This window comes from Otolemur garnettii, unplaced genomic scaffold (genome assembly GCF_000181295.1).
Source record: "Otolemur garnettii isolate 467f Iridium unplaced genomic scaffold, OtoGar3 scaffold00134, whole genome shotgun sequence".
Lineage (NCBI taxonomy): Eukaryota > Metazoa > Chordata > Mammalia > Primates > Galagidae > Otolemur > Otolemur garnettii.
The window spans coordinates 4828068-4849430 of NW_003852529.1; the positions used below are offsets into that span (position 1 = coordinate 4828068).

Sequence of the window (21363 nt, forward strand, 5' to 3'; positions counted from 1 at the left end):
ATGAAGGTCCAGGGCAGACAGACACATCCTCCCTGACTCCATGTGCGTGATCAAGGTCCTGGGCAGACAGATACGTCCTCCCCGACTCTGTGTGCGTGATGAAGGTCCGGGGCAAACAGACGTGTCCTCCCTGACTCCATGTGCATGATGAAGGTCCAGGGCAGACAGACATGTCCTCTCTGACTCCATGTGCATGATGAAGGTCCAGGGCAGACAGACACATCCTCTCTGACTCCGTGCGCGTGATCAAGGTCCAGGGCAGACAGACGTGTCCTCTCTGACTCTGTGTCCGTGATGAAGGTCCAGGGAAAACAGACGTGTCCTCTCTGAGTCTGTGTGTGTGATGAAGGTCCGGGGCAGACAGACACATCCTCCCTGACTCCATGTGCGTGATCAAGGTCCTGGGCAGACAGACACGTCCTCCCCGACTCTGTGTGCGTGATGAAGGTCCAGGGCAGACAGACACGTCCTCTCTGACTCCGTGTGCGTGATCAAGGTCCAGGGCAAACAGACGTGTCCTCTCTGACTCCGTGTGTGTGATGAAGGTCCAGGGCAAACAGACGTGTCCTCTCTGACTCTGTGTGCGTGATGAAGGTCCAGGGCAAACAGATGTGTCCTCTCTGACTCCGTGTGCGTGATCAAGGTCCAGGGCAAACAGACACGTCCTCTCTGACTCCGTGTGCATGATGAAGGTCCAGGGCAGATAGACACATCCTCCCTGACTCCGTGTGTATGATGAAGGTCCAGGGCAAACAGACGTGTCCTCTCTGACTCTGTGTGTGTGAGATCAAGGTCCAGGGCAGACAGACACGTCCTCTCTGACTCTGTGTGCGTGATCACGGTCCAGGGCAAACAGACATGTCCTCTCTGACTCTGTGTGTGTGAGATCAAGGTCCAGGGCAGACAGACAAGTCCTCTCTGACTCCGTGTGGGTGATCGAGTTCCAGGGCAGACAGACATGTCCTGACTCTGTGTGCGTGATCAAGGTCCAGGGCAAAGAGACGTGTCCTCTCTGAGTCTGTGTGTGGTATGAAGGTATGGGGCAGACAGACACGTCCTCTCTGATTCCGTGCGTGTGATTAAGGTCCAGGGCAGACAGACACGTCCTCTCTGACTCCGTGTGCGTGATGAAGGTCCAGGGCAGACAGACACGTCCTCTCTGACTCCGTGTGTGTGATGAAGGTCCAGGGCAGACAGACACATCCTCTCTGACTCCGTGCGCGTGATTAAGGTCCAGGGCAGACAGACACATCCTCTCTGACTCCGTGTGCATGATGAAGGTCCAGGGCAAACAGACGTGTCCTCTCTGACTCTGTGTGCGTGATGAAGGTCCAGGGCAAACAGATGTGTCCTCCCTGACTCTGTGTGCATGATCAAGGTCCAGGGCAAACAGACGTGTCCTCTCTGAGTCTGTGTGTGTGATGAAGGTCGGGGGCAAACAGACACGTCCTCTCTGACTCCGTGTGTGTGATGAAGGTCCAGGGCAGACAGACACGTCCTCTCTGACTCTGTGTGCGTGATGAAGGTCCAGGGCAAACAGACACGTCCTCTCTGACTCCGTGTGCGTGATGAAGGTCCAGGGCAGATGGACACGTCCTCTCTGACTCCATGTGTGTGATAAAGGTCTGGAGCAGATACATCCACAGAGATAGGAGATTTAGGGTTGTCAGGGCCAGGGGTAGGGATTCCGGGGAGTGGCTGCTAACAGGTGCACGGGCTTCCTTTCTAGGTGATGGACACATTCAGGAATTAGAAAGAAGTGATGGCTGCACTGCTGTGAATAAACCAAGGACCACAGAAGTGGCCTTTTACAAAATGGTTAAAATGGCAAGTTTTATGTGATGCATATTTTGCTGCAATAAAACACATGGGTACACGTGCCCAGGTAGACTCCAAAGTCAAATGCACAGGGTCCCATCCAATTCTGCCCCGCATTAGCTGTGTACCTATGCCTCAGTTTCCCTATGGGTAGGTGAGGCAGAGTAGGGCTGTGACGAGGTTTCTATGGGCAGGTCTGATTAAAGTGCCTGGGCCAGGGCCCCCCATGGCAGGGCCACTCCACTGTCACCATCCACAATAGTCCACCCTGGCCACAAACACCCTCTCCCTAAACTCAAATCCTTCCAGCAGGATACTCAGCAGGCCTGGCCAGGCTGCACCCTCAGTGCCTTGGGCCCAAGCCCTTCGCCCAGGCTCCCACGCAGTGTGCTGTACTCTGACGCAGAGGCCTTTTGTCTGGGCGGTGAAAGAGCCCTGGATGCTGCATCGAGTCGTGAATGTTTCAGAGACCTGGGTGGCCGCCCACCCCTCCCTGAGGGCACGCCGGGCACCTGTGCTGGGCAAACTGCCCTGATGGCCTCAATACTGGGTACACCTGCTACCAATGGCCACCTGGGAACTGGCAGCCACTGAGCCCTGGTTTGCTCAGCTGTAGGGTGGGAAGTTCTCTACAGGGCTGGGTGTGCACATCCACCGTGGCCAGGGCACTGCCTGTCAGGCACAGAGGCCACGGGAGCCTGGCTCCCCTCGTGGTCTCCATGGCCCAGGCAGGCACCTGCCCCAGGCAAACCATGTTTCTCTCTTGCTTTGAGAGAACCTGTAGCCCCAGGTGCCATGTGAGTCACTGGTGGTCACCACCAGGAGAAAAGAAGACAGCAGAACCGTGTAGGGGAAGAACCAGGCCCTGAGAACCCCACTCATTCCCAAGACCCAGGCTCCCACCCACCCCTTCCTGACAGTTTCCCCAGCTTGGCTCCCAAAATGAGCCTCTTAGTGAGAAGCACCTGTGCCGAGGGCAGGATACAAAAGGGCCCTGGGCAGGGGAACACATGGACCACTGATCTGGAGCCCTGGGCCCACCATGCCTCCTGCCTGCTGAGGGCCCCAATAGGTCCCATTCCTGGCATTAGCCCTCTGTCTTGGAAGGGAGGACATGGCTGTCCCAGGCTCCCACATGTGGAGAGTGTGGAGCAAGTGTCTGCTCAGGTGGAGCCCTGAGTGATGGCTGCGCCCACCTCTGGGCCTGACAAGGGTACCAACAAGTACCCACCCCTTGGGTCCCCATCCAGTGCTCAGAGACTCAGACACTCCTCCCCCTCTGTCCCCTCAGGGACAGAGACCACAAGCAGCTGGGGCCACAGCCTTCCTCTGTTCTCTGGAGCAGATGTCTCACCCCAAGATGAACAGACCAGCCACAAGTTCTGCAGCCCCTCACAGCTCTGTCCTGGGAGTAAGGGACACACATATCCACGCTCACACTCATGTAGACCGCGTCCACGCAAGCAGCTACAATGCTGCTATGCTAGAAACTAGTTCCAGATCCCTGGGGCCCTCCACATGCTGGGGCCTGGTGCTGTGACCTGGCTTTTGTCCCAGCAGGTAGACAGGCAGGACTCAGAATCAGAGTCTCCAGAATCACTGACAGTGCTGCAAACAACTGGGCAGGGGTGGGACATGCACTATAGGCAGGGGGGAGGGTGACAGGGAGAAGCAGCAGCATTTTGGGGACAGCCCTGCCCATCCCCACTTGCAGAACACAGAGAAAGGCTGGGGATCCTGGAGCCACACAGGCTCACTGCTTCAAGTGCTGGATCGCTGGGTCCAGCTATAGATGAGATCACAAGGAGTTGCTGGGAGACTCAGAGACAGATGACGGGGAGGGCTGATGGCAGGGGATGGGGGCCTTCCCAGCCAGTGCTGCTGGGGCTGGGAGGATCCCTCAGGCAGAGGTGATTCGGCCATGCTCATAGCTGATGCAGAAACTACCTGGGAGAGGACTGTGGACCTCAGCATGAAACCCAACCCTGGGAAACGGTGAGAAGCAAACGCAAGGCTTTGGCCTGGCAGAGATTTCCTATATACAATAGCAAAAATACAACCCATGAAAGAGCAAACTGATAAATGGGACATCATCAAAATAAAACCCTCTGCTCTTTGCAAGACACTGATGAGAGGATGAAAGGAAGAGCCGCAGACTGGGGAAGTCGCCGCACAGCCCGCATCTGGGGAGGGACTCAGTCCAGAGCGTGGTCAAGGGCGAGATAAAGAATGCGAGGAGGAACGCTTGAGTCCCCCGTAGGAAAACCAACAGCCCTCGTCTCCTTAACCAACAAAGGGCTTCAACAGAGGCTTCACCCAAGAGGATAAATGGAAAGGAAATAAGCAAGTGACAAGCTCTACATCGTTAGTCACGGGAAGGGGACACAAAAGACACAGTGAGCTCCCTGGCACACCACTAGATTGGCTAAAATTTAAAAACTGACAACACCAAGTCCTGGCAAAAAGGTGGAAGGACTGTGACACTCGTGCCTAGTGGCTGCAAAATGACATAGCCACTTCTTGGCAGTGTCCTGGAAAATGAAATCTACACCTCATATGTGACCCAGCCGTGCCACTCCCGGGTACTTACCCAAGAGAAGTGAAAGCATTTGTTTGCAGAGACTAGGACAGAAACATGCCTAGCGGCTTCATCTCTAAGAGCCCAAACCAGATCCAGCCCAAATGCCCATTGGCAGATGTCCAGATAAGTAAATGGGCCCCCTGTACACAGGCACAGCTCAGCCACTGAAAGTGGCCACTGACACACAGCAGAGAGGACTTGCAAAGCAATGGCTGGGCGAGCAGCCAGATGGCCATGTGGTTCCGTGTATACAGAATTCTATAATGTGCAAACCCCTCTACCCTCCCAGAGGCGGTGCAGGGCTGCGGGGGTGGGTATGTCCACTCTCTGATGGGGTCACATGTGTCTGCAAACATCAGGGCGAGTTGCATTGTCCTTGTGAGCAGACACAATTCATAGCATGCCATCACTCCTCTATAAAGCTGCTTCTGAAAAAAATTGCCCGAGGAGGAGGCTTGATGGCCTGGCGGGATCGAGTGATTTCCAGGTGCTAACTCTGTCCCAGGCCTGGGCTAAGCATGTCACTAACAGTCTCTGAAGGCTCTCAGACGAGGGAGAACAGAAACTCCAGCACCCGTGGGGCCAGGTCTCTGCATGTGCCCTGACAGAGGGCAGGGGCTCCAGGCAGGGGTGGGTGTTCCTCACCTCACTTGCACTAGGCCCAGTGGACAGCAGTCTGTCCCGTGCAGGGGCACCTAGAAGTGGCCGTTCCCCAACCCTAGCTCCCCAGCCTCCCCCCGCCCCCCGCCACACCCAGATACAATCTCAACGGCCCGTGCAGCTCAATGTACCCAGAATGTTGGTTCTGGGCCACATCCTGAGGCTGTATCTGTCCCCAGTGGCTTCTCAGCTGACCCTCTCGGCCATACCACATCCTCTGCAAAAGCCTGTGCAGAGTCAGGAGACCAGCCTCCCCCACCCCAGCTGACCAGGGAAGAGGGGACAGCTGCCTCCACCTCCAAAGATGAAAGGGAGGGGGAGACACTGTCGGAGCCAGCCCTGCCCTCTTGGGCAGCCCCCTCCTAGTCAGACACCAAGGCACTACAACAGCAGCCACGGCTCTGTCCCTACCTGGGGGGCCCTGAGAAGCCTAGGAATAAGCCCAGACTCCCTCACAGCAGCTGCTGCCCTGAAGCCATGCCCCAGGGCCTTTTGACCCTATGCCTTCTCCAGCCACAGTTTGGACCCCTCATCTCCAGGTTACTTCCTGCCCTGTCCAGAGCAGACAGGACCCCTGGAGATGGTCTGGGCCTGTAGACTGGTGGCCAAGGGGCAGGTGGGCACGGGGTCTAGGCTGGCATAAGAATGCATCCTCAGCAGGAGGCCAGGCCAGGGTGGAATGGACTCAGGTGGAGGCTGGTCCACAGAAGCAGCCAGGGGCACAGGATGGTCCCCCCAGGTGAGTGGCCGGCATGCCTGTGAGGCAAAGGCTCAGCTGAGCAGGACCCTAAGTCACTCCAAACTGGAGACCCTAAACACCAGCCACAAAAAGGGCTGGAGCCCAAGCAGGCCTGAGAAGACCAAGGCCAGACAGGACGGAGCTGGCTGAAGGTACATGCCAGCCCCTGGGGGTGTAGGGAAGGCTGAGGCCTGCCTAAGTCACTCCTGCACCTCAGCATGGATTCACAGACCCCACTCCAGTGAGCCAAGGGCCCTGGATGCCATCTGCACAGGGCCCTGAGGTCTTCTCTGGGCACACCAGAATCTCAGGCTAGGTGCAGGGACCACACAACCTATGGTCAGCTGTCCCATAGGGTTAAGAGAACCTGGGTGTTCTGTCTCTACCCCATCTCTGTTCCTCCAAAAGCGCTAAGGGCCTTCCCTGGGTTCATTCCAGCACTACTTCAGAGCACCAACCACAGGGAGCAGCAGGGATCCAGAAGGAACTATAAGGATTAGGAAAATAAGGTACAACCCCAGGATGTCGCAGGACCACAGGCAGAGGAGAACTACACGGCGGTGGGCACAGGATGGCTGGAGCCATGAGGAGCTGGGGGGACAGGCTGACCAGCAGAACTGCCTTTGACCCAGGCCTCATCTGTCAGACCAATGGCTCTCCCCACATGGTGGCACCTGCCCTCCAGCAGAGCTGCCCACAGGGACACCCTACACTGACCTCACCCGTCTCCCTGCCCTGTGCTCTGAAACCTGCCATGCATGTGCCTCTCAAATCCTCCCAAAGATCACCAGGAAGCAGGCTTCTCAGGTGATGACTCTGCCTCCAGGGCCCCTGGGCCCTGTCTGGGGACATTCTCATTGTCATGATCAGGGGGAGGATGACTCAAGGCCAAGGGTGCGGCTCAGTGTCCTCTGAGGTACAAGACAGTCCCTGCAACAGAGCTGAAGGGCAGAGATGCTGCTCTGTAAACTGAAACTATGACTGAGGCCTAGAGCATAAGTTCCACCAGCTGGACTGCCTGGCCCAGCACCCACACCCCTATAAGGACAGGAAAGCTGTCATTCTGCCCAAGGCTGGCCAGCTCCCCAAAGGGCTTCTGGCCTGCTGGGTGCTGCATTCCCCTGGGCCAGGCTAGCATCAGGCCCCAGCTCCGAGGCTGGGCAGATGTCCACTGGGCCCTCCTGACTCCTGCTGCTGGACAAGCCAAGGGGGCAGGAAGGCTGTGGCTGTCACAACCAGTAACACTGGCCAGCCCCTCACCCCAGCCCACGAGGGAGGACCTAGCATCCTGGTTCCCCTGGCTGTTACTTCTTAGGAGGGGGAGCCGCTGGTGACTCCCCACCAAGCACTTGTCCAGGCAGGACCTCAGCCAAGGTGTTACCTGCCCCTTTGGAGGCCCTGTGTTTGCTCTGGGCCTCAGATTCCCCAGCTATAAAATGGGGCAACTTGGTCACAGCCTCCCGATGACATATCCTGGGCAGAGGCCTCAGGGGGACTCAAATATGTCCCTGAGTCACCCAGGGCAAGCTGTGGATGGGCAGGTCCTGGCTGCACCCAGTGCCCACCACTGGAGGACACAGACTACTAGGAGATAGCCTGAGGCAGCAGCCAAGCTCCTCGGCCAGGTCACCTCCTGGCAGGTGCTACCAGGAACCACCCCAATCCAGAGCTACCTGGTACAGCTCTGCTGTGGGCTGCCAGGCCAAGGAGAACCTTCTAGGTTCCCAGGAGCACAGCTGGCACTTCCAGGCCTGAGGATAGACCTATCCCTGCCATTGCTGCTCCCAGCCCGGCACATGTAGCCACTGCCCAGGGCACACCCAGGCTTTCCACGAAGGCCTCGTGGGATGCTCCCCAGGGTGCTCACTGGGAAAGGTAGAGCTATAGCCACCCGTCCCCTCCCTCCCTGCCACCCCACATTCCATTCCCCACCTCCCAACTCCACAAGGGGCTATAGCCTCCCAGCTCCATACTGTCCTACCCAGGCCTGAGGACAAGCCTGCTCTGGCCACAGGCAGGAAGAGCTGTCCCTCCACTCCCCAGCAGCAGCCCCACTCCCAGTGAGCTCTTGCGTGTACTTGGTGAGAGCAGGGTCTCAGACGGGGCCCGGGGTGGGGTTGCTCAGAGCCACTCAGGGCACTGGCTGGGAAGTCCTCTGATAGGGTGCAGAATGGCTTTGCCCCCAGCAATGGCCCTGAGCAGGTGTCTGCCACTCTTGGGCTTCAACCCTACTTGGACAAGCTGCAGAAGTGACACACCCATAGGTGTCCCAGCCTTGGGGGCTGCGGTTTGGTGACCACTCTGTCCCTGGCTGGCCTCAGGCCACACAGCTAGACTGCTGGCACAGAGCACTGCCCAAGAGCTGCTGGCTACAGAGGGGGCTCTGGGCCAACACTCAGACAGGAGACCAGGCTCCCAGGCTGGCCACTTGGATAAGAGGGAATAAAGACTACTGTAAGCCTAGCATCCAGGTCCCCAGGTCCCCAGGGACATGCCTCGCTCCTTTCTGAGCACGCGGTTATCTGTGGAGCCGCCAGTCCTGGATACCACACAAGAATGCCGCTACCACCCCCCCTCCAACAGGGAGGAGGGTGAAGCCCCTGGGACTCTAGCTCCTCATACCACAGGCACCACCTCCATAAGGGCCCACACAGCCCTGGCCCATCTGTTGGGGGTCAGCAGGGGGTCAGGGTCCACCTTGCCCGGACTATCCGACATGATGGTGTGACCATGGCTTCTGGAGACAAGCTTGGACCCCCTACTCTGTGGCCCTGCCCCCCACCCCCATACACACTCCACACAGACAGTACCTGCAAACTTGGCCCTTTCCAGGGGCCAACATGGGGACAGCGGGGACAGTGCCCAGAACCAGGAGCCCTGGAGGCCACATCCCCCAGGGCCATGGGCACCTGCCCCACCCATCTCCTCCCCTCACACTCAGCACACCAGAGCTCTCAGCCCATGATGCCGGGACACTCGAGGGCTCCAGACTCCTCTTCCAGGCCTCTTGTCGCTTACATATTATAACTAAAATAACCTTTTAGTACTTAAAAAGCAACATACTCTTTAATTAGAAAATTCACTTAAACAAAAATAAACAGATTAAAGCCCATAACCACACCCAGGGTGACCACAGTGAATGCCTGGCATCTTCTCTCTGGACCTTGCCGCCCCTGGACACCCGCGGGTTTGAGCCAGAGAGAAGCACCTGGCCGACTGTTCACAGCTGCCATCTGCGGTAGTGAGCACTGCCTTCCCGTGTTGGTGACACGGAGGCCACATTCTAGTTGTCCCAGGGTATTCCCCAAGGTCCTGGTCCCACCCTCCTGCATCTGACTTGAGAGTTGATGTCCATTTTTCCAGGTGCCACCTGGTAGGGACGAGGCCAGTCATCCATCAAACCAAGCCCAGCTCTGGACAGCGACTATGCAGGGCAAGAAGCCCGCTGAGGGTCACTCACTCCTGGAAAACCTTCCGTGACCCATCTACCAATTAATTCCGAGCTGTGTGGGTACCCACAGGAACCGTGGCATCACTGGGTTATACCCAGGGCCAGGCCATCCAGTCTCAGGACCACCCCCTCAATACACTGGTGGCAACATTTAGGGGTACCCTGTGCAGTGGCATGTCCTTCTCTGAGACTTGAGGTGAACAGATGGGGACCACAGAGCTCCCCAGCTAGTGTGTGTCCAGCTTAGCTCAGCACTGGGCATTGCACATGCCCACAAGTGGCAGCCACCCTGTCCGCCGGAACAGTCTAGACTGTGAGGACACCCTGAGCGGTGTGACTTTGAGGTGGCAGGCAGTCTGCCAGAGGTCCTCGATAAGAGCTCCAGGGGTGGAGCCTGCCCTGGGGACTGGCCAGGGAGGCCACAGGCCCCCAGGGCGCCCAGCCCCACTCCTTGCTTGTGCTAAGGACAGCCAGAACATTCCAGTGCTCACCCAGGAGGTACCATGCCTCCCCTAGGACTGCACAGGGACCTTGAACAGGCCCAGTCCAGGGGACAGAGGGGGCAAACATATCCCCAGCAGAAAACAGCCTCCACCTTGTGGGTCTGGCAGGGCTTGTCAAAGGCCTTTTGTGTTCCTGTCTCTGTCCCCGCCCTCAGGTAGGTAGGAATTAGACTTACCAGGGACATGGGAAGGTCACCCGGCCACCCAAAGTCACACAATAGCTCAGGATGAAGCCAGGAACAGAGCACAGTGTCCCTATTGCCCACTCTTTCCAAGTGCCCCAGAATCTGCCCATCCCCCATTTCTCACTCACCATATCCCCATGACAGGGACACCCCAAGAGGTCCCCAGGGTGGTCCCCCTCCTACAGCATCGGCTCCACCCACCAACCTGGGAGGCTCAGGCCAGGCTAGGGCCCAGCTGTGGTCCCAGCATTCCTGGCCACCAGGGAAGGGCTCCTTTCTGTTCCTCAAAACTAGCCCCTGCACCTCTGGCTCTCCCTGAGCTGCTGTCCTGGCCATCCAGGTCCCCATGTCCCACTCACCCTCTGCCCCCAGGCTGTGTGAGTCACAGGGGGGGCTCACCTAAGCAGCACCCACTTAAGAGCAGGGCCAGGGCATGCAGCAGTGGGAGGTGACCACAGGATACAGCAGAAGAGCACATTGGCACACTGCTCGGTAGTGGGTGGGCTCTGATAGGACACGGTGGGGTCTGACAGCTGCCACCCAGACCCCAGCGAGGTGGTACCCACCATTCTCAAGGCTCCCACCATGTGTCAAGGAGACAGCACATTTTAGCAAGCACCAGAGCCCCCAAGCAGGTACGAGGCTCAGGGAGACCTGACCGGGGAGGAGGCAAGTAAGACGAGAGCCTGGACACCAACCCAAAGGGCTACCCTGCCCTCATCCATATCCATACTCAGGTCCTTGCAGTGGCTGGCCAGCCTCAGGAACAGCCATGGAGACCTACTCGACACCCACACAAACAGGGCTTGCTGTTAGGAGGTTCCCACAGTGCTCTGTAAGACACATGTCTGCACAGACACCCTCAGCCTGGGAAAAGCTTCGAGTCACTTATGAACCCTAGAAAGACACCACAGGGCTAGGTCTCTTCCCAGGACGGAGAAGACTCTGACCTTCCCCTGCTGAGCCTCAGACCTTGGCTCAGTCAGGCCAGAATGCATAGGAGGGTGGAATGAGGGACAGCAGATAAAGCCGCAGTGCTCCGCAGCCATGCTGGGCCAGGCTGCCCACAGCTGTCCTGGAGCCTTCCTCTCAGGATGGCAGAAAGGCGACCCGTGCACCCCAGTTTCTCCCTCTGCCCCCAATTTTCCTACCTGTCAGGCCCAGCCACAGACAGCAAGAGAGCCTTCTCACATTCTGCGGCAGCCACAGGCCTCAGATTCCTAAAACCCAGATGCTAATGCTCGTGGGTAGGGGCAGGCGCCACATGAACAAAGGCAGCCACAACCAGGGCCATGCTGCCCTCCTGGCACATGCTTGCCACTCCCAAAGGCATGGCCTCCCCTGGGGCCTCTGACAGCCCTGTGCCACGGGAGCTAGCAGGGACAAAGGCAACAGGGAGTATGCCCCCGGCCCCCACTCCAGGGTCAACCCACCCTAGCCAGCGTGGCATTCATGCCTCTATACTCAGGGTCCACAGCAAAACGAGGCCACAGAGGCCACTTTAGGAACAAAATTGACTGGCATGGAGATCTGCTGGGAGGTGGCTCATCTCCGTGTCAACCTAGAAACCACTCCTTTCTGAGGCCAAAGATATACAGGGCATTGCACAGTAAGGTGGCAGGCTCACGAGGCCTACGGACAGTCACACACACAGGCCGAGCTGTCCACGCATGATCACACTAGATAGGTCACCAATCCAAGCGCCGAGCCCATCTCAGGCATTCCCCACCCAGTTAGCTCACAGACTGCCACCTGCACCCAGTGGAGGTGGGGAAGGTGAAGTCCCTCTGACTCCTGGGCACCCCCTGAAAGCCCAGAGCCTGCAGCAGCACACCCACAGGATGGGGGCACTGGTGCAGGACGGGGTCTCCCCCCACAGGATGGGCCCCTGGCTGTGCCCGTCAGTGAATGGGCCTGCCGCAAAGACTCCCTGCACATGGCACCCCAGTCCTGGGAGCGAAGTACCCTTCCGCCAAGAGGTGCCTGTCTCTCTTCTCACACTGAGGGTCTCAGAGCACTCAGGCACATCCCTGGCCACAGGCCTCCCAAAACAGGGGCTCCCTCATCCAGTCCCATTGCTGCTGAGTCCTGGTGTCCCCCAGTAATGGGCACAGGACATTCAGCACAGGGTCACATGCAAACTTTTGGATCTAGATACAGCTGGGCTGACATCCAGGTGCCTGGGACTCCTCTGCACAAGGGCATGGGCCAAAGCACAGTCCTGAGGACCCTGGGAAGGAAGAACAGATGGTGTGGGAAGGAGACTGCAGGGGGTCTGGAGGAGAGGAAGCCCAGAGGAGAGGGGTCTGGAGCCTCCAGCTGGAAGCAGGGCTGGCACCCACACAAACACCACCTGCCCTCAGGGTTACTGGGGGGCTTGTACACATCCTCCTTCCACAGGGCACCACTGCCCCACACCAACCAGAGAGCCCCTGAAAAAGACCCAGGGAGGCAGGCGCCGCACCTGCCAACCCAGCAAAGCCCACACTGCACCTGCAGCCACCCTGCCCAGCCCACCTGCCCACTCGCCCTGGCCCAGAGTCATGCTCCCAGCTCAGCCGCCCGCAGGTGGGGATCTGGGGCCTCTCACTTGTCCCTGGGCCTCTGCTGCCCACAGCCCCTAAGAGGGTGGGACCCTGACATGCCTCAGGAGAGGGTCTCCCTTTGGGCCAGCACCCTGCAGCCCATCTGTTTTAAGGGAACTCTCAGCTTTGAGGTGCACGCTGGGCTGGGCCCGAGCACTTAAAGGAAAATGTGTTGTTCACATCAGACACTAAACCCAGAAAGACTGAAAGACCTGTGGTGCGGCTTAAACAAACCACATACCTTTTCTGGCCTGCAGGTTCCCACGCATAAGAAGAAAAAAAAATTAACTGATTCTTGCTAAACCAGTCCTCTGACCCAGTCTGTGACCTGAGCTGCCTGTGGAGAGCAGAGTGGCTTTAAGGGGAAGTGAACCCCTCAGCCTGAGTTGCCAACCATCTCCCGCTGGGGCCACAAGCAAAAATCCAGCCCTTTCCCCATAATAGGAACTTTCTGGTGGCAGGAGGCGGCAAGGTGGCTTCCAGAGTGGTCTGAGGAGGCAGCAGCCTCAGCCAGGTGGTCAGCAGGCCACCCTGGATCCACAGAAGCAGACTCATCCCTGGGCCTGGCTGGCTAGAAGAAATCAGCCTTGCCAGTGCCATGACCCACACCCTGTGGAGGGAGTGGAAGATAGGGAATGACCCAGAAAAACCCCTGAAGAAACAAAGGCTGTCTCAGACACCCGTGGATTCTTGTCACATCAGACAGACTGGGCTGCTCCAGCTCCAAGCCCCACGGAGAGAAGCTCCACCAGGAGGGATGAGAGAAGGGCTGGCTGGAATCTGAACGCACCTGTTCGCTCTGTCCCTGATCCCCCTGGTGGAGGCCTGCCTGGTCTCTGCATGACTCTGTGGCAAGGGGGCTGTGCCGACAGGCCCCCACCTTGGGGGATGCAGTCTACAGACATGGTTGCTGGGCTGCCATTCACAGAAGGACCCCCACAGCCCGCAACCATCCGGACTGGGCAGACAGCCTCAGGAATAAGGAGGTAGCAGCACACACCCTAGCGGATGAGGCACGGGCTGTGACAAGCCACAGGATCATGTGGCTAAACCATAACTGCAGTCTTCAGTTTGCTCAGGACCTAAGGAAGGCCGTGGGTGTGTGATTCTTAGACTCTGTCCACCTCTGACCCCCACCCCAGCCACTGTTTATCTTTTATCTTTTGGTATTTCAGTAACTGAAGAAATCAGGCCATTTGCCTGGAAAGTGCCCCACAACTGGGACTTTGCAGGTGGCTCTGTGGTGTCACTTAGTGTATTCCTCAGGGCCCAGTATTTTCAATAGACTTGGGTTTGGTCAGATCCACTCATTCATTCACCTGGGCAAGGAAACATCATGGGTTGTGTGATTCCCAGGCTCCGTCCGAGGCCCACGGTATCTGTTTTGGAGGGGTTGGCAGCGTCCATGCTCAGTGCCAGGTCCACAACCTCAGTGGCACTGGGAGACAGCTGCAAAATATTCCCCGTGCAACCACGCCCACCAGTCTCCCCACCTACACACAGCCCCATGTTGTGTCTCTTCCTGCTTCTGCCAGGACCTTCGAGAGAGATTCCAGAAAGCAGGGTGCCACGTCAGAGGTCAACACATCCACGCTAAATGTTACCATACCCCCTCCTCGTGGTGTTGGACACCCTGTGTGCCCACCAGCAAACGCTTTGGGATTTCTGCCAATCTGGAAGGGCTTTGGCAAAGTTTTCATCTGCGTTTCTCTGGCCAGGAGTGAAGGGCCACTTGTGGTCACTTTTCCTGTGAACAGCGTCTTCAGGTCCCCTGTCATCTCCCCTGACACACGTGGGTTTGTCCGAGTATGTGAGGTGATGAATGGGTCTGTCAAACCACTCACATCGTTCCTTTGGTTCCTGTTTCTTGAATCAGAGCAAATTCAGCAGGAAGAGGCTGTGCAGAGCTGTCCAAAGCGTCCTTCCGGTTTGCCTAAGAGTGCGGTTTGGGCAGACTCAGAGGGGAGGCCCAGAGCCCCTATGCCCCATGACCTGCGCCCTATGGGTGGGGGCAGCTGGCAGCACACCCACTGCCAAGACACAGGGGCAAGACAAGTGTTTGCGGGTGGGATGGGGTAGCCCTCAGAGGTGCATCCCAGAGGCAGCAGAGGGCACCATGTGCAGACTGGGGGCAGGGCCAGGAGAGCACAGGGGTGCCCATGGGTACACATTGGGCCTGAAGCCAGAAACAGGTGTCACTGTCCTGGAGGCTACAGCATCCTGAGGGCTTCCAGCCAGAAGCGGAGAAGCTTGCCAGGTGTGGCGGGAGCAACGGGGCCGGACCTCAGTTTCGTTATCTGTCAGGCAACTCAGATATCCCCATTTGTAAGTCAATGAGTAAAAATAGGAGCAGGACTCTCCCACCAGGGAAGTGAGTAAGTCCCTGGGGCTTCTGCCCACTGCTTTCCCAAGCACAGGAATGCTGCAGGATGAAGTAGGCGGCAGGTGTCGGCAGGCCAGCCTATCCAGGACTTGTGGGTGCCGGGTTGCAGGCCTGACCACCACTGTAGGGCTTGTAGCGGGCAAGACAGGAGGAAGGTGAGGAGCCGCCAGGGTTCAGAGCCTGTACACCAGGTGACCTCTCCAGAGGAGTGAGACAGGTCCTTGCTGACTGCCCACACCAACCCTCAAATGTCCAGGAGCACTGAGACCAGCCCACACTAGTGCCATCAGGGCTCCAAGCACTAGAGAGGGGTAAAGAAGGCATCACTCTGCCTGGGGCAATATGGAAAGCCTTTTTGGAGGAGGTGGCCTGGAGCCCTGGGCAGAGGAAGCAGCCCATGAAAGGCCCTGGCAGGTTAGTCTCCTGACCCCCAGGACAGCAGGGCCAGGTCTGAAAGCCAGGCTACGGCAGCACCAGGCTAGGCTCCGCCTGGGCTTTACACGGCACTGAGGAGGCAGCTCCCCCTACCCCCTTTGGAGGATTTCTCTCCTCTTCTGCCAGGACAGCCACAACATCCACTACTCCACAGCCCAGCTGCAGAGGGCTGACAGCTCTGCCCAGAGGGGAGAGGGGGTCCTGAGTCTGGATTCCAGCTTGGTTGCCAGGCAGACATGTCGGGGAGCAGCTGGGGGCACTGCGGTGTGGCCCGGGAAGGTGACCTATTCTGAGTCCCACAGTTTCCAGCACTCAGTAAACAGTCTTCGCTTGGCCAGGGCAGTGGCATCAGCAATCTCCATCCCTCACAGCTGCCCCTCTGCCCTGGCACCCTCCTGCAGCCAGCCCGCACACACAGGCTCAGAAGAGGGGCCAGCAGGAGACACAGCATGGTGTGGCTAGTCTCATCATGTGTCCAGAAACCACTGATATCTGTGTGGCATCTCCAGTGACCAGCTGGCTCCTCAGTCCCCTTGACAGCCAACGAGGCCTTGCCCTTCATGAGATCGTAGGGCCCAGTGGGGCCGTGGAGGGACAACTGCTCACCAGAAAGCAGCAGGGAGATGTGCCTTCAGGCACAAGCAGAGTCCTGTCAAGGAGAGCTGGGTGCCAGCGTGACCCATCAGAGACACGGATCCCATACTAGCCTCCTCACAGAGTGAAGCCTGACCCTGCTGCGCTCACCCCTGTAACCAAATCCTCAGGGTGGGGGTCAAAACAGACTAAGGTGGTGCCGGTCACCTCCTCATTCTTCCCTTCAGTAATGGAAGCTGGGCTTCTGGAAGCTTTTCTGTGGCATCTAAGACCAGCCACACACCCACGTCCTTGGGCATATGCCCCCTTGGTTCCTCCCAGGCCAGCAACCCAGGAAGCCTGCAGCAAGGCTGTCCCCACCTCATTATCCTCCCCTGTGGGCAGGGTCTTGAGTTGCCACAAAGTGCCTTGGGACCCAGGGGCTATTTGGAATGTCAGGGCTGGAAAGCACAGTGGGGCTTGTCTGGGTCCATTCCCAGGTGGGGATGGGGGGCCTGCCCAGGGCTGAGAAGGGACTCGAGATCAGAATCTGCATGTGGGCACCCTGGCTACTAGGAGTGCAACCTGGAGTTCCTAGGCACCCTGCACCTGTGGGGTCAGCACCCTGAGAGCTCATCCAAGCAGCTCTGGGTCACGCAGCACAGGAAGACAAACTCAGACACCAGCTTCTGTGGCAACAACAGGATTCTGGCACCAACACCTTTAGAAACGGGAGCGCTGCATCCCCGGTGCGGCTGAGTCCACCCTGTCACCCTGGCACCCGTGGGTGGGCACTCCTGCCCGCCTCAGCTGCTCCCACCTGCTCAGCCCCACGTGGCCATCTCCAGTTCTGTGCTTTGGACTTGGAGCTGCTGTCCCCTGTCCCTGTGCTGGATGTGCCCCAAGGCAGGCAGGATGTGACAGAAGTCACTACAGTGGGCACAACAGCTTCTGGGGCTCCAGCCCTCATACAGGGTGGCCCTGCCAGGCAGCGCAGCCAGAAACTGACTCAGGGGCACCCTCACAGCTCACAGATGCTTCCTGGCTCTCATCCCTAGAGGCTGGGCGTCGCAGGGCTGGTTTCTGCTTAGCTGGCGGATGACTGCCTGTACATGGGCGTCCCTGTGTGTATCTATGTCCTGATCTCTTCTTATAAGGACACTGGTCAGACTGGACTAGGACCCACCCTAGTGACTTCACCTTAACATAAACGGCTCTATAGAGACCCTACCTCCAAATACCATCATATTGAGGTACAGGGAGTTAGGACACTCTATCTTTTGAGGGACACAACTTAACCCAGAGTGGATGTATGTGGACTCCATTGTGACTATTGTCATCACCTCTCCTGGGCAAAATGGCCCACCCCCCTGTGCCCTTGACAGCTAGGGGCCTAAGTACCCCGACCCCTCCCACTCAGTGGAAGCACCAGTAATGCCCCAACAGGACCCTCCTCAGACCCAAAGCCAAGGGAACCCTTGTGTTCCTTCACCCGCCCTTGGCAGCACCCAAGCCTGCAGTAGGGGCAAGGTACAGACTCAGAGAGCTTGGAAGCCTGGCCAGGGTGACCCAGCCACCAGGCAATGCTCAGATGTGAAGCTCCATCTCACGTCCACGTCCACCCTGAGTGCTGCCCAGATTGCCTGCAGGGGTTCACGTCCCCAGTACCATCCTGACCAGTCCTCAGAGCAGGCTGGGGAGGCCCTTCTCCTGGGACTCTGAGCTATGCTGCCATCTGAACTAACTCCCTCCCCCTTCACATTGCCCCCCACAGCCCCCTGCTGTGCCAGTCATGGGGTCAGCCACTCAGTATGTAGGCAGAAGTGGATCTAGGGACTACAGGCAGGGTCTGTGGTGGGGATGAGGGGACTCCAGCCAGCCAGGAGATGAGAATAAGGGACAGGCCCCAGAGAAGCTGGCTGTGGAAAGGGGACCCTGGGCTAAGGAATGTTGGAGGGGCCTTAGAGAGGACAGAGGGCAGGAGAGCAGGAGGCCAAACAGGCCAGACAGCCCTGCTCTCCCTGCTGTATCCCAACCCCTACCCGCTGTAGCACAACTGCCCCATAGCCACTTCACACTGTGAGGCCAGAGCCTGGGAGCAGAGTCGGCGATGCAGACTGAGAACTGGCCTCCACTTGGCCTCCGCTTCTGGATGGCATCGGCCCAATAAGCCACCAGGCTCCACTTCTAGCTCCATCAATGATTAACACGGAGAGGGCGCCGCCAAAAGCCACCAGAGAGGCCTCAGGAAACGGGAAGAGCCAAGGCCGTGGGCAGGCAGGCAGGGACAGGAGGTGCTGAACCGAGCTGGGGTGCAGGGGGCCGAGCCCCTACCCAAGTTCCTTTTCCCAGACATGAGCACATCTCAAAGCACCTCGGCAACCACGGTTGGTGGCATAGGACACTCACAGCTCCAGTAGCAGGTAGCTGAGACCCCTGTGGCCAACAGGGGCTGCCAAGACCCCCATGCCCCCAGATATGGTGGGGCTGTCATAGTGGGAACACAAAGTGTGACCAAAGAGGACTGGGGGAAGTGGGGGCAGGCAGGAAGCCCATTCAGGCAAGGGCCACGGCCCAGATGCTATGTCCTGCTCTCTGACCCCGGCCAGCTAGGAAGGCCAGAGGAACACAGGAAGAGATGCCTCAGGGGTTCCCGGGGAGAGGCAGGATACTAGGCTTTCTTCCCCAGTCACACATGGGAGAGTGTGTCCCAGCCCTGCAGCACCGGCAGGGACCAGTTTCCCCCTGACACCCTGTACACTCACACCCTGACTTGTCCTCCTTGGGCCCAGAAGCCATAATCCCTCTCATTCCATAGTCTGCCTTACCAAAGACAGCTCTGATGTGGCACCACCTCAGATACAGTGACACTAGGGCTGGACTGTGCCATCTACCCTGGCTCTGGCCACTCTGCAATGCCAGTCTAGGGCTAGTTTTCCCTCAAGAGATTGGCCAATTTGAAGTATTCAGGGCCCTGCCAATCTGCTGGAGACCTCTGCTGGGGTAAGGGAGGCCTCCCCCAGTCCCAGACAAGCCACAAGTCCTGTCAAGCCAGGTTCCACCTCCAGCACCCCCCTCACGTGAGGGAGTTGGGATTCCTCTACACCTCAGATGTCCTAGGGCTGGGTGTACCTCCTAAAGAGACAGGGCCCAGAGCTGGAAAGGACTGGCCCAAGGCTACATAGCCTCTCACAGATGCTTCCCTTTCCTGGCTCCCTGTCCCCTGACCCTAGAAGCTGCCCCTGCCCGCCCCAGGAGGCTGGGCAAAGGCAGACTCTGCTGAGCAAACTTCCGAGAGCTAAACAATCAGAATCAGGAAGAAAACACAGAGTAAGCAAGGACTTCCTCTGGGCGCGGCAGGCCCTCTTCCTCCAAGAGGCGCTACAGCCAGCCAGGACTGCAGGGATGCTTGCCACGGCCCCAAGTGCTCAGGACATGGGGCTTCTGGACAGCGAGGCCTCTGAATGGGGCCTTCTCACATATCAAGCTGTGGGGTCGCCTGTTCCCAGGCACCTAGGGAGTGTGGGGCCCAGCAGGCCAATGTGAGGAGACAGGTGACCCGTTGGAGCAGCCCCCACAGCCTGGGGTTTGCTGGATGCCTGCACTGGCATCAGACTCACAGGTCACTGCACATGGACATCTCCCACATCCCAAGAAGAGCTGTTCCTGGTGCGGGCAGAACCTTCCCTCCCAAAGCCAGCCACACCTCAGGCACCCTTTGGTACCTCAGGAGTCAGAGGTTGGGGAGTTGGGTGCAAAAGTCTCTAAAACAATGGTCCAACCATGTCTTTGGGGACAGTTATCCCTGAGACTTGCTCTCCCTGAAAGGCCCTGCCTCTCTCAGCAAGGAGGAGAGTGACCCTGGGACCACTACCCCACCCCTCACCTGAGATGATACTTCAAGTCAGACAGGTCCTGGCTCTGGCTGCTCCCTGGGAGGGGATGGTGGCAGGTACCAGCAGGAGTGGACAGAACTCCTGTATGTCCTCTGCATCACCAGCTACCCCTTGCAGGGGAGAGGTCCAGACAAGCAGCAAGAACACTGAACCTCCCAGGTAACGTTCCGTGTCCCTGCCCCACTCCAGCACGTGCTGGGAATTGGAGCCACCTGGGTGCACAGCTGCCTCTGATGGGGGCTGCAGGTGTGCCCCAGCTCCTCCCCAAGACCCTCCAGTCTCTGCATCAACTCAGGTTTTTGCAATCTTGGTTCACTTAACACGGGCCGGTGGTACCAGCTCCACGTGGTACTGGCCCTGCAGGGACCCACTGCCTGCACCATCCTGCCCCCACATGAGGCAGAGGCCCCAGGGTCTGAGATGGCCCAAAGGTCTGAGATGGCTTGGTCCCAGCAGCAGGGGGCTTCTAAGTATTGTGTCCCCATCGACCTTGGGGAATTCTCTGTACTGCGCCAAGGGTGAGCACTGGTCATTGCCCCAGGAGGATTAACACCTGGAGTGTCTCTGCAGGGAGGAGGGGAGCGGCTTCTGGGCTCTGGACACCCCTTTCCCAGCTGCTTCCCCTTCCCCACACACGTGCCTGGGCAGGCCTCTGAGGAGCTTCCCACCTGCAGTCACAGCAGTGTCCCTGAACTTCAAGGGGAAAGACACAAACTCTCCTTTCTGCTTTTCCCCATTAAAACCGTCCTTCCCTCTCCTGCTCCCCCAGTTGCCACTAGGGTGGGGCAGGTGGCTGGAGAGGGACAGGGCTTCCCCGCCAGCCAGTGCCTTCGCTGCCTTGGGACACTCACACAGCGAAGTGGTAGACGAAGCACTTCCAGCCGGTGGGGCGCTCGAGGAAGTTGTAGACGCGGCCCTGGATGTGAGTGCGCGCCAGCAGCGGGCGGCGTGCGCTGTAGACGGAGAAGCGCGGGTCCAGGCTCACCGGTGGCCGTGGGCCAAGGTCTGCAGCGGCGGGGGGCGCCGCGGGTGCGGCCGGGGACACGGGAGATGCGGGCCCCGGGGCGCCGGGGGGCGCGATGGGCGCGTACAGCGCTCCGCCCGGCGGGCCACCCTCCGCCAGCTCCAGCGAGAAGGGGCACTTCTTGGCCAGGCCCACGCTGCCCCGCCGCGCGCCCGGCAGGCGGCCCCAACCCCAGCGCTTCCTCTCGGCTCTGGGCGGGGAGGAGGCCGCAGCCATAGCGAGGCAGGGCCGGCGGCACCAGGAGGTGCAGTGAAGGCAAGCGCCTGGGCACAGTGCGGGTGGCCTCTGCTGCCAGCCCCGCCGCGGGGGGCCGCTGCCCGCTCTACCCGGGCCGGAGGCGGGGCCGGAGGGGGCGGTGGCCGCGCGCCGGTCCCTGGGGCACCATGCCCCGCCCCTCCAGGACGCCCCTCCCCCAGCCTCCCGGGGCGCACCAAACGCCCCAGCTCGCGCCCACCTGCTTGTCCCCCCACTCCCGAGACTGCTGCCCCGCCTGGGAGGAAGGCGCGGAGCTGGTCGGTGTGTTGATCCCA

At 58.9% G+C, this 21363-nt stretch overlaps 1 protein-coding gene across 5 annotated transcripts in view; it reads right to left on the reverse strand.

Moving 5' to 3' along the window:
• The window catches only part of KCNQ1 (potassium voltage-gated channel subfamily Q member 1), a 389965-nt gene extending 368819 nt beyond the window's left edge, over positions 1-21146 (reverse strand). For all 5 annotated transcript variants that reach the window (XM_003798368.3, XM_023518338.1, XM_023518339.1 and 2 more), the window contains exon 1: positions 20661-21146. In XM_003798368.3, coding sequence (XP_003798416.1) covers positions 20661-21049 — 389 coding nt within the window. In that variant the 5' untranslated portion in view covers positions 21050-21146. The remainder of the gene's footprint in view (positions 1-20660) is intronic.
• Positions 21147-21363: the final 217 nt, after the last annotated feature.